At 38.6% G+C, this 13,920-nt stretch overlaps 1 protein-coding gene across 1 annotated transcript; it reads left to right on the plus strand.

The window, feature by feature from the left end:
• Positions 1-9,881: 9,881 nt before the first annotated feature.
• Positions 9,882-13,692, plus strand: LOC114434370 (phosphatidylinositol 3-kinase regulatory subunit alpha-like). Its single transcript, XM_028403563.1, has 10 exons — positions 9,882-9,934; positions 10,248-10,350; positions 10,490-10,588; positions 11,057-11,237; positions 11,353-11,478; positions 11,614-11,756; positions 11,844-12,020; positions 12,517-12,588; positions 12,777-12,938; positions 13,110-13,692. Exons 2-10 carry the CDS (start codon positions 10,280-10,282, stop codon positions 13,297-13,299), a joined length of 1,221 nt encoding a protein of 406 aa, XP_028259364.1. The 5' UTR covers positions 9,882-9,934; positions 10,248-10,279; the 3' UTR covers positions 13,300-13,692.
• Positions 13,693-13,920: the final 228 nt, after the last annotated feature.

Raw genomic sequence — 13,920 nt, forward strand, 5'->3', positions numbered from 1 at the left:
CTAAAAAGACAAACAAAGACTTTAATTGATACAGAAGAAAAAGCTGCTTTAAAAAGTAAACAACTGATGACTAGCCAATCAATGAACAACACATTTAATAAAAATTAAGTCAAACTGTATTAAGCAGTAATCACAGTGCATTTAGACTTACAGGAAATGTGCATTTTTTTTGGTCACTGCTTTCCTAGCAGAGTGAACTGGCTGTGGAAGTGTTAATTATGTGTCCAGCTCTTCCTCTACAGACATTCTGAGTGTGTCTGCTGACAGTCATACCTCATTAACGCCATGAATAAAATAAATCACCACATTTTACTATAATTAGTTAAAGTCATCTACTCTTCTCTGTAAACCTTAAAATTCACATTTCTGAGAATGAAAAAATGTACTGATGCATTAAACGTCATGGCAACAGTGTAATAGTAAGAAAGCTGGTTAGACACATTTCTTAATTTAAAAAAAAAAAAAAAAAAAAAAAAAATGGAAAAGTTACCTTTTCACAAATGTGCAATTTTGAGCCTGCCTCTATTGTACATTTTGTGTAATTTTCCCAGTATATTTATCACTGGAAAATGTCACTGCGGTGGTCTTAATTCATGTGCTGGGTTACAGTATGTTGAAGAATTTCTAACCAGAATCACATTGTTTACAGGTCAATATAGTAAAAAATCCTGTTTTGCCAAAAACAAACAAACTGATAATGAATTCAAACAGACATGGACATAAACTGCAACTTGTCTAGTTAGCAAAGGCCCACAAATCTGCAGTGGTAAATTCTAGTTTACACCTATTACATGTGGCAAGATATAATTTTTCTGGGGCACAAGTCACCGGGTAACATTTGGTCGTGTGTTGAGTGAGACAATGTGACAAAGGATGTGAATTCAAGCTTCTGGGATCAATGGGGTCTATGCCTTAATTAGTCATACAGTAGTTAAGGTTTACACCTGTCCTCACACTGCAGGTGTTGACATCTTAAAACATGCTTAATAGATTAAAGTATTTAAGTGTGTGTAATCTTTAAAACAGGCTAGAGTTTAATTAGATTGTTAGCGTTTCAGAACCTCAATGTAAGAACTGCAGAAATCTTTTAAATTGTTTTTAAGCAGTCAGTATCTCTGGAAGCAGAGTATCTCTGGAAGTAAACTCTTTGAACAAAAAGGAAGCTAGCAAAGAAAAACAAGTGTGTAAAATCATTTTCATCCAAAACACAATTACCATCACTTGTTTACTGTTCAGGCTCATATTGATAGGAAATCAATCAGGAAAGACTTTAGGGTTGTTAAATATTTATATTTAGCAATTTAAAAACATTACTCTCCACAGATATCTTGAATGATGCCATCTTTGTGGAAACCATGACGAGATGGTGATTATCAAGGATGTTGCTATGCAATATGTCAGATACCAGACATATTACATATAACATATTTAACTGGGTCAAAACATCCAGACATCAGGGGTGGGTAAAACAGCCTAGGGGGCCCTATAGACACTGCAAAAAATTTTGAGTTTGCTTGTGTCTTCTTTTGCTATTGATTTACTTACTTTAAAAACCCAAATATTCAAAGACTATCCCTCTCTCAGCCCTATCCAGTTACTTTTTAACTGCTAGGCTGCTGTTAACTGCTCTGCCTTTTTCATCATATTGCGACACGACTTACACACACACACAGAGTGATTTGAGGCTATGTTTATCAAACATTGCGCCAAGAATTGAAGATCTTTGCAAGGCAAAGCAGGCTCAGGTCTCACATTAACATCGCCTGCAAGTTTCTGTAAAAATGCAGAAGATAATGTCTAGTAAAAATAATATCAGATCAATACATAAATAATCAATTAATAAATTCATATGACAGATCAGATGCTTTGAACCAGCTTTTTTTTTGTGGGGGGGCTTGCAAAAGGTTGAGACCCCCTGCTCAAACAGAACCAATGTTTAGCACAATGCTAATATGTTTTCACACATCGACTCAGAATATGGATCTGTTTTCTCCTTCTCTGCCACTGCACATTACTGCACCAGCTGGGATATCATAGAGGGTCTGCTGTTTTGTCTACCGTGCAGTAACATTTTTTTTTTTAACCAGTTACTTCCACACCACTTCTTTCATTATGCTGATCTGTGAAGTGGAACGTAACGCTGGCGGAGTTGAGAGGTCAGGGGCTCCTGCTGCCTAGATACATACAGTCTAATATTAGAACATTTCCTTGATTTGTTAGCAGCATCTCTGCTGACTACTGAGCACATGGCAACAGACCGACCAATAGGATTTCAGGAGACTACTAAGCCCCTCGCTCTGTATAGCAACAGTGGCATCCTTCCCTTATTTATTTATATAGGGAGTTTTTTTTCCCACCGACTCATTCTCATGCCTCTGTCCCCCCACTGTGGATTCACACTCTGCTCTCAAACTGTGAAAAAGAGTTGCAGTGCGAAGAGTAGAGCTGTGATTTTACTTTTTTCTTTCTTTCTTTTCTTGTTCTTTCTCTCTTTACCTGCACCAGCTCTAAAATCTACAGATTTATTTTTATCTATTTCATCTTTAAATACATTTTATATTTGTTTTTTCAGTTGGATCCCCCAGATCAGAGGACTATTTTTTCTAGTGCATTATACATTAAAGTAAAGCCAAAGTGGAAAATGTCTTGGACAAGGCTTGATTTTTATGTGGGCACAAGATGTATGGTGAAGCGGAGAGGTAAAACACAAACCCAAGGCAGCGAGGGAAAAGGTGGCACTCAAAGGGGACAGACGGCAACCAACTGAAGAGGATCTTTAAAAGATGGAGGACACAGGAGAAGAGGCAGTACAGGATAGGAGGACTGGGGAGTGGGAGGGTGGAGGGATACAGAATGGCGTGAGGACCAAGGCCGGTGGTTGGTTTGATCTGAGCCACGTGTGCGTCCAGCCACGTCTCTTTGCCGCTTCATGGATGTCGATGAAACATTGGCTCCCGAAGCAGCCCGGTTCTTCTGTCTTGGCCCAGGTAGGTACATACGTCCCGTTCAGTTAGGTTCTCTTATATTGTTTCTATATTCAGGTTATACAGATAATATCTATGTCAGAAGTTGCCATTTTGAAAGTTCTGTTCATGTTCAACCTCCTTAGCTTTTCGTCATTCAAGCTTAGGTTGAGGATGATAGAAAGCTTCAAGCCGTTCATTGGTGTACATCAGTTGCGCTGTTTTTGGTTTGGGGTGCAACACTAATGGATCTAAATCAATTGCAGTTTAAAAATCAAAAAAGAAAACCAGGACAGTGAGCATCTACTGAGCATCGATGGCGCCATCTGATCAATGTCGGACAACTTTAATGCCCACAGACAGTATGGGACGGTTGTGTAATACAACAAACGGTAAACGATTATCATGGCTGCGATTTTGCATTACTTGTGCTTTTTGGTAAAAATCGTTATCAACCACATAAACTGCATTAATTTTATGTTGATTTGATTGTTATTTAAACACAACCTAGTTTGAGCTTTGTACATTCTGTCCAAGATGGATTTGTCCTGAAATGTTTATTAAGACATTACCATTAAATTACAAAAAACTGGCTTTTGCGACATTGTGCCTTCTCTGACGTTGGACAAGTATTCAGAAGAAGACCTAAGAACTCAACACAATGTAATGTGAACGTCGGTGGCTGCGTACGATCAGAACTAATGCAATGCCGACGCCATTTCCAACACATCGATTTTCGATTTGTAATGTTGTGTCGCCCAGGAAATTTAGATACTACCATGTACTTATTTTGTTGAAAGTATTCAAAAACACAATTGATGAAATGAAAATAATCAGATTTTTAAAACACTCCAAGGAACCAGCAAAACACAAAAAGGTTTTTGTTTTTTTAAGTAACAGCAAATACGCTCTCTCCATTTTCTGTTGAAACCTTATTTTCACATTTCAATTAATATTAATTTCTAGAAAAAAACATTATCTTCATGTAGTGCAACTATGCAACACTGCCACTTCAAATCCCTAAAATAAGAGATTTCACACGGTAAAGAATTCAGTGGTATAATAAACCGCTGACTAATCCCACACCCTTTAGAGAAGAGGATTTAGCTGCCGCCTCTCTGAATTCTTTACCATGTAATAGGTTTCCTGATATTATGCAGTGAAGTCATTATGTAAAAAAATGTTTATCAGGAATTCCCAAAAAATAAAATTGTGTGAAATCCCAGGAATCCCATGGGAGAATATTCTATATCCTCCTGGACATTACATTGAAGGATTATTTATACTTTCACTCCATACAGTGTCTTAAAATGAATGTGTTTTATGATACTTGATGAGAGGTATTTACTGCTGATATTAAAGTAAGGACAGGAAACCTTGTGAGATTAGTCCTTTTAAAATGCATGCATTGCATAATTGACACTGGTGTTTTTAAGCAGGGAAAAAATACTTTGGATACCAGATCAATATTTTTCATGCATTCTGCTTTTGGTTGCTAGTTATTAAATCCGTTTTGCAAATAGCAGTCATGTCATTATCATGTCAGCCTCTGATAGTTTTATCTACTGATAAACAAACTAACAATTTTATTTAGGGATGTGGCTTTCTTATACCAAAAATACACAAAATGGCACGTGGATGGTCATTACTGCAACTAATTCAGGTTCTACAGCTTAGACTTAATGAATGGGTAACACTGGTAAGGATTGAGTGTAATTTAATAGTGCAGTTGAAACTGTAATATGGGCTGTAAGCTGCAATTATTATTATGATTGATTCACGTCCAGATTTCTCATTCATCTTTCCATTTTCTTAACCTGCTTTGTACTGTAAAGGGTCACAGGGTGGCTGGAGCCCAGCTGTCAACGGGCAACAGATTTTTTATGTACGTCATCTCCTTGTGCCCAAAGCAACATGCAACGCTTAAAAAGTACTCAAAGTAATAAACTTATAAAACAAAAACAAACAATAAACTTATAGTTGCATTTGCATTCTGTTATACTCTATAATAAGCAAAAGTGGCAGCCCTGCTTCATCTGCATCATTGTGTGCTTTTAATAAAAAAATATAACCAGGGACACTAAAGAAAGACGATTTTACTAACTCAAAACCAGTTTTGGAACCAATCCTTCAATGACTGCAAGAAAGCCCTATCAGTGTTTCCTCTACCATTATATAAGGGGGTGGAACCCCCCCCCAAACAGCACCCTCTGCCTCCCTCCCCCAAGGTCAAGTCAATTTTATTGTATTTCTATATCCAGATCATACCAGAAGTCTTTTAAACTATGAAATACTCACTAACAAATACTCACGAGCAAAAACTATTTATGTTCATAATAACAGAACTATACAACACAGAGAACAAGTTATTGCACGGTACACCTAAAATGTCCGTCTAATGCGCGAGAAAGCAAGCTAGAGAGTGAATGTGGTGACACATGTAATCTAGCAGTATGGGCTGATTAATAGCCATATGTTTGCAGCAAAAATTTCTAATATTTTTTTTTCTTTTCTGATTTAGGATTCCTATAAGGTGACATCTGGGTCCTTCACAAAGAATCACTTGCTTCAGCCTGTCATGCCAAAGCTGGGTTACAGCTCAGAAACTACAGTGTATGTGTCTGTACTTGGATTAATAAGCTGTTCTGGATGTTTCTGTAAAGCAGAACTGTGCTGTACTCCCCAAACGTAAATGCGAGGCTCTACTAGCAATGCCATTGCTCCACTGTATGATGTGGAGGGGGCTCTGGCATAGGAACATGTTCCTCCTGCACAACACTGGGCAGCCATGAACTCTCCACTGCCATTCTGTCTATCCTCAGCAATGAGTGTCACTTTAAGCTGATAGTATGTGATCAACAGCACAAAGGTACCTTACATCCTGCTGCTTCACCACCTCAACAAAACCTTGCTGGACTATAAGTCAATGCTGTGAATATGGCAGCTAAGAGTTTCCAGCTCTGGACAGAGGACGATGAGCTCCAGGCAGCTGAGTTCCCTACGTCATCACTAGCATCCCTCCATCTCAGGGATGAGGCTGTGGTCATCAATGAGATCGCCAACCATATGGGGGATAATCCTAAACCCCATCCTCTATGTCCTCCCATGCTGTCATCACTGCCTAACCAATCCACAGACATATTCATGACGAGTAGGCCTGACCCTCCACCAGCAGATCAAGGTAAGATTGTATATGCTATGCACAGCATTTCAAGCATCAACACAGATGTAAATTGAATGAATTGTGATATGGTCAAGTTGTTATAAAAATCAAATAGAAGAATTATGGAGACACACTCTTACAACAGAGGTCCTCTTATTAGTGAAACAAAACAAACTGCTCCTTCTGTCTGTGAAGGCAAGAACAGTCAGGAAAAGCCAAGCAAAGGCCCTGGCTGTAAAGCTCTGTCTCTCTAGTTTTCAGCCAGGAGTGTGTAACAGCCCAGGGAACTTAAACCACACGTCCTTGCACATAAACACAATATTGGTCACTGATCACCATCTATTCTCATGGTGAAGATCTTTTTTAACATAGATGTCTCACTCTCTCCTGTTTGCTTACGTCATTAAATTTGTGTATGTATGTAGTAAAATGAATGATCGAAGGAAAGAGAGTTCTTACTGTTTAAATAAGATCTTTAAACAACACGCAAGTTTTAGGGCCATGTCAACAAACTGGACAGAAACCTATATAATCGAATCATTGGCACCTGAATCATAATCAAATTGAGGTACCTGAATATTCACACCCCTAGTCCTCACAGAAGTGTTAAATGAAGCAGACAATTTATGGCATTCTGCATTTAAAATGTCTGTCCAATGAGTGAAAGAGTGAGGCAGACAAATGCGATGGCAATGCAGTTCGCAATATCAAAATAGGCAACCTAACTAAGGGATTGATATACCTGTGAACGTTTTTTGGAGGATGGAAGAGTGGAAGTTTGTGTCCCCTCTGAAGCTAATGTTTTATTTTAGTAACCCTTTATGACCATTCTGAATATCCCTTCCTTTTTTATAATTATCTCATTTCATTTCTACTCACAGTTGGGGTAAGGTATTAAAAACAACCTGATTACATCAGTTACATTTAAGTTTCATCAAGTTAAAACTTTATCTGCTGCCACCATTTTCAGCTACCATGGTGACAAGTCTCATCCCTAACAACGTATGCTGATGGCAGGTGGTCATTTTTCATTGGCTGGAAATATTGGCATTGATTTTAAATTGAGTTCTGATCTTAGACTTAGGCTTGTGCAAAATCGTATTGTGTGCAATTAATTGTCAGAAAAACTGTCATCAATTAATATTTGCCACTTATCGATTACGGCGATTAGTGCCTCGTCATGATGATGCATTTGTGTGTGCGGCACATGTGAGCCCACAATAACAATAATGGCGTAAGGCAGTGGTGTTCAGTTAAATGATGCGGAGCAGCATGTTCCTAACATAAGTTAAACGTCTGTCACCATAAGCCGGAGTACGAAGAAAGCCAAAGAAAGCGCAACGAGGACACATCATCAGCTACAGCTGTATATAGTGCCATAGCAACTGGATTTTTGTTCGTATCAAACGAATGAACTCCGATCTTTATTTACGGAATCCACAGCAACATAGGAAACATTACAACAGCGAAGTCTCCTCCAGCAGATATTGGAAAGAATTCCACTCAGCCGAGAATCCGCGATATGTTTAAACTAAGCGCTGGAAGAACGCAGGTTGATTTGCACAGACATACATTTAAATGTGATATTGTCCAGTTTGTTTGTTTTTTTCTGCTGCTGTTCTACAGTCTGAGTGAAAACATGCACTAGTGTGGGACATATTCCAGTCACAGGTTAATTTGCACTGACACGTTTTTTAACTTTAAATAATCACTGATGTGACTTTTCTGAACTTATTTGTCCCGTAATTTTAATGTTGATATGCACTGCTCTGTGACCTTAAGATAAGAACATTTGAAGGACAAAGTTACTTTAAATGTTTGCTTCATTATTATTTTTGAAGCAGTGCATCTGTTATCAATAAATATTTCAAACATAGCTGGTTGGTGACTAATCACTACTTACCAGCTTAACCTGTTAGAATGAAGTAGTTAACTTGACTGATGATTTGTCGGTATCATGCTAGAACACTGTGCCAATTTAGAGTCAAAAACATGTAAGTGCAATTGTCAAATTAATCGTTATCGGCTAAATGCCACAATTAATCGTGATTAATTTTTTTGCCAATATCGCCCAACCCTACTTAGACTACATACAAGCTTCACTGGAGCTACTTAAGAAATAGAAAAGGGATAAAGGCTCTAAAAAGTCTTAACAGTAAAAACCCAAATCTCAAAGTCCATTCTTAACTATATTGTGAGTTTGTGGGATGGGGCTAAAACACACTTCTTTAAAAAACACACAGTCACATTCTATCGTTTGCAACAAAACACTTAAATGACAACCAATCCATGTCAAGATTCATTGCAACAGGTGCGATGTGTTGCAATAAGGAACCAGCAGATGGCAGTATTTGTCTCATCACTTAATTGTATACGGAGACAAAATTCAAGGGTTACTGAGCTTTTTGAGAAGCATTTCTTTAGGAAAGTCCAACAAGCCAGTGTCAGTTCAGCCAAGGTCTAAGATGTCCACACACACACTGTGCCACAGTCTGTCTAACAATGCTGAGAGGGAGGGGTCGAAGACTGGAAGGATTAAAAAAAAAAGTCTCAACCACTTTTAGTATTGAAAATTAGTTGACTGGTAGCTGCAATCACTCAAAATTAGATGGACATTAAACATATTAGATGAAAATACAACTCAGTAAATGAGTTCATCAATTTTCTGATGTTTGCATTTTTGTCTATAAATTTAGCAAAGAGAAGGCAGTATTTCCTTCGGGATTAATAAAGTTTTATCTTATCTTATCTTATCTTATCTTATCTTATCTTATTTTGTGTTAGTTTCTTGGGCTGCTGTTTGGCATTATTTCTGAGAAACAAGGTAAAAACATTACAACTGATGGCTAAAACAACCTGATATAGCCCATATTTTTTGGCTCCTGTGCCACATTGTGAAGGAACAACATAGGACAAAGACAATTATTTTGCTGATCAACAATGAATTTCATCTTGACTAATCAATTTTATTTGATTTTTATACCAGGCAAGTTTTGACAGGGCTTCGCTGTTTGTAAGCTATGGGTTAATGAGTGTACACCCTTTCTAAATTTACAAGAGCATTAGTATAATTCCTCCAGCATACAGTCTGTCCGCACCAGCAATTTAAAGCATCTTCAGGCATGCCATCACAAGTGCTGAAGGGACGATTTACATCAACAGCAACCCTCTCACCCGATACATTTATCAGCATATGTGTGCGTGTTTACATACTGATAAATGCAATCTACACTTAAATGTAATGACTAAAGCTAATACTTGACAGCAAGATTCTCACCTTTCCTTACTTCTCTAATGTAATGCATACAGGGGCAATAAACACAAACAGCAGCACATCAGTTGCAGTACTTGAGGCCAGCACGGCATCTCACTCTAGACAGCTGTTGTTTGTTAGGCGAGGCAAGGCGAGGTCGCACAAAGTAGCACTAAGGCTGGCTGAGTGTGCCTGAGTGTTGAGGAGTGCCAGTTCTGGTATTTTAGGCAGTCAGACAGTGTCACCTGTCATCAGACTAGTCTGGACAGAGTCTCCCACATGGTACAAGACTAAGCAACACACCAATATCTCTGTTTAGAGTCTTATCAGGGGGTCAAGAGTGTGTGCAGGACAGCCTCACATACAGACTGACCTGAAGAAACATTGAGGGTAACACCGGGTGTTGGATGGTTTCAGAGCTCTTGGATACTGACATGGACCAAAACAACAGTGAAGCGCAGTCTAACACCCTGACGGCGTTCCTGCAGGACCTTTCGTCCCATGCTGATCTTGATGGTGCATGTGTCCTGAGAACCAATGTCCCCCAGGAAGGAGGTACTCTTGTCTTGTTTACAACAGACCCTTTGAGGATATATATTTTTCTTACTTTTGGAAAATACAATTGCTTGTCACACTGCAGTTTTATAATATTTGAATAGCAGATTTTACTAATGTAATTGATGATGATGATGATAGATTATCCTTCTTTGCTAAAGGGGCTTTTAAATGAAAGAACTGAATAATAGTAAGAGGCTTCTTGCTTTATAGCAAAATCAGACGCACAATAGTACTGGACATTATACATCACACTTCTGCAGCACAAACCAACCTCTGTATTTTTGTCCTAAAACTGCATTTTTGTTGTCAGAACTTCAAAAACAAAACAATACAACCAAATCCATGGCAGCACGTCACACCACAAATGATGACCAGCTGTCTGAAGCAGAGTGGTACTGGGGCAGCATCTCAAGGTACTGAATATTTAAATCAGCTTGTAATATCACACAAAGCTTTTCTCAGTGACAGACAAATTTTTTTTAAGTTATTTTAGGCATGAGTTCTCTTCCTCAGACTTCATTGTCATTAACAGAAAGTTTTGTGTTTGTTTAGGGAGGAAGTAAATGAGATGATGAGAAATACTCCTGATGGCACATTTCTGGTCCGAGATGCTTCCACAAAGATTAGAGGAGAATACACTCTGACACTTAGGTAACAGCAATTCCTTTAGGCTTACGAGGCACATTTAAAATGGCATTTCTAAATCTGGATTTTGGGGAACACAAAGTGTAACTTTATACTTTTCTTGGTTTCTGTCTAATTTTAGTTGAATCTGGACAGACAAGGTTTCAGATATAACACTTTGTTGATTGGAGTTTGGCACAGACTTTGGTCAGCAACATAACACCCTGTCTACACAGAATGAGTTTCGCTCTGTCTTATACCTTACACTTGGCATCAGCTTTATAAGTGATACTCTGACCTAGAGACCTTATTAGTCCTCGGGTTAATGTTCTTTACTGTTCATGCACTGCATAATTAGCCTATGAGTCTATACATTTATGTAAGTACAGAAGTACGGCAGAGCAGATCCAGCATTGGTGAAAAGAAGGGATGTTATCCTACAGTCCTCAACATTTTGGCAGCATTTTTTGCAGCAGGTATTCTTTGACTTTGCAGAAAAGACGGCAGCAACAAACTAATAAAGATCCTACATCATGGGGAGAAGTACGGCTTTTCTGAGCCACTGGCCTTTCCCTCAGTGGTGGACCTGATCCAGCATTACCAGAAAAAGTCACTGTCCCAGTACAACTCTAAACTGGATACACAGTTACTCTATCCAATATCCAGATATCAGCAGGTAGGTTCATAAGGGCTTTGAGCACTAAAGTATAGCATGATGATCCAACAAGCAGTCATGGACATTCTTCAATTATTCAATGTGGTCTTTGTCTGTTATATTCTTGTCTTTGTAGCAGCAGGTTGTGATGGAAGTTGACATTGAAGTGGTTGGAGAACAGTTGAGGAAATTTCAGGACCAGTACAAAGAGAAGAGCAAAGAGTACGACCACCTGTTTGAGCAACTCAACCATACCTCCCAGGTACAACAATATCCTGTTTGAAATTCTCTTTTACTGCATCAATCGAGTGGTTCTACTGGGCATAAACATCTTTAGATCAAAGCTGCTTTACTGATCTACCACAACAAATCCTTGACTGCGTCCTCTCCCTCACAGGAACTGCAGACCAAGCGGACAGCCATTGATGCTTTCAGTGAAATCATTCGGATTTTTGAGAATGAGTGTGAAACCCAAGAACGCTACAGCAAGGAATACATCGACATGTTTCTCACATTAAACAGCAGTGCAGAGACTGACAAGTACAGGTTTAAATTCCCCATATTTTAATGTGTTCTATTTAACTTTCATCATACTCTGGCCAGACAGACAATTTCCTTTGCCTACAGGATTCAAAGCAACTCAGGCGAGCTACAGTCAAGAGTGGAGGAGATCCACAACAGTAAGAAGAAGCTGGAGGAAGAACTAAAAAAGAAGGCACTGGCTCACATGGAGGTTGACAGGAAAATAAACAGCCTGAGGCCTGACCTTGTGCAGCTCAGAAAAATCAGAGATCAATACCTACTGTAAGTTTAACCTGTAAGCATGCTCTAATTAATATAGTATTAAAATATGCACAACTACTACAAGATCAATAAAAATGAAATCCTTCTAACACATTAGAATCCAGCACATACCAATGACACAGCTGAGTTACAAACACAGAAAAAGCCATCAGCTGTTCTTACCACAGCTGTGGATCTCCCATATGCTTGGTATGGGGCTTTATTATCAGCCTCTCTAGCCTTTTCCTTCTTTAATGAATTTAAATAAGCACAAGCGGTCTTCTTAGGTTCTGAAAAACAAGATTATAGAAATGTCTTTATTTTAAGCAAGCGATGGCATTTTTAAAACACTGTCAGTACCATACTAAAACTGTCATATTGTTAGTAAAGCTTCCACTATTGTCTCATGTAGCATTTTGCCATCTAATTTAACCAAACAGAGGAGCTGAAATGATATAGTACAACCAATTTCATATAAATATAGCAGCCTTCTAACTGTGTTTTGTCAACATTTCAGCTGGCTCACCCAGCAAGGCACCAGGCAGAGCCAAATTAATGACTGGCTGGGTATCGGTGATGAAGAAGAGGAGTAAGTAATTTGTCGTGATAAACTTAACTGGCCAATTTTATATTGTTTTAATAAACAAGCCGCTCACACATAAAAAAAGCTTGTAACTTGTAAACCAGAGAAGGATGTACAATATATAATACAATATACCAACAGTAAAATTTTGATACCTAAATAATTAACCATAACACTCCCAACCCACCTTTTAGCCCATACACCCTAGCAGATGATACCCACCAGGAGGAGAGGAGCTGGTTTGTAGGGGGTATGAGACGAAAAGAGGCAGAGGAGCTGCTGAGAGGGAGAAAAGATGGAACCTTTTTAATCAGAGACAGCCAGACTCAGAGGGGCTCCTTTGCCTGCTCCGTTGTGTGAGTATTCTTATATTAAATTTTATATATAACAAACAACATTTTAAATAAAGGTTTTGCCAAATCAATCGTTTAAAACAAGGGATTGCTGACATGTGACATACCTGTATTATCACAGGTTTTGTAGAAAATATTGATTGCAAGTAAAGTGACAAGTTTTCTTTTGTGCAGCGTGGGTGGGGATGTGAAACACTGTGTGATCTACAGGACATCCACAGGATATGGCTTTGCTGAGCCCTACAATCTGTATTCCTCACTGAGAGAGCTTGTCCTCCACTATCGACACACATCCCTGATCCAGCATAACCAGCAGCTGAATGTAACCCTGGCCTGGCCCGCTCTCAGCCAGCAGTCCAGCTGAGACACACCAGCACACTGATGGCGCTTTTCCCAAAGCTTCACAGTATTAGCACTGAAGACACACCAAACATGTGCACACAATTAAACACCAGTACCGGTTAGTGCTGTCACATGATACAATTCGATTTTTTTTAAACCATTTCAGTGCTTTACTTTATCCAACCTTGCAACAAGGCCACAGCTAACTGATTAGTGTATCCATAATAGTTTTGAGGATTGCGCACCAGCTTTTCAACCAGTAGCGAGAGGCTTGCGTAATGCTGTTGCCAGTAAAACAGCACTGACCAATGTAAAATTAGTATATTAGGCTGCTGTCAAAAGCCTGACTGAAGCTTTGTTTTAATCTTATTTCTTTTTAAATGGATTATTTCTGTTCCTACAATTTTTCCATTAACGTACCATCTGATCATAAAGCTTGCAAAACACAATTTGGATTAAATACTTATCTTTGACAGCAGTGAATTTAATGTGCTGTAGCAGAATAGAGGTAGTACGAACTGCTACAATGACTGAAATCAACAAATGTATAAAAGCTAGTAAAAGATAAACAGCCCAGAATGCTAGCATCCACCTTTCAGAATATTTGTTTTTCATAATAAAAAGTTAAAGCTTTTATTTTAAC

The sequence above is a fragment of the Parambassis ranga genome, chromosome 4 (genome assembly GCF_900634625.1).
Source record: "Parambassis ranga chromosome 4, fParRan2.1, whole genome shotgun sequence".
Taxonomy (NCBI): Eukaryota; Metazoa; Chordata; class Actinopteri; family Ambassidae; genus Parambassis; species Parambassis ranga.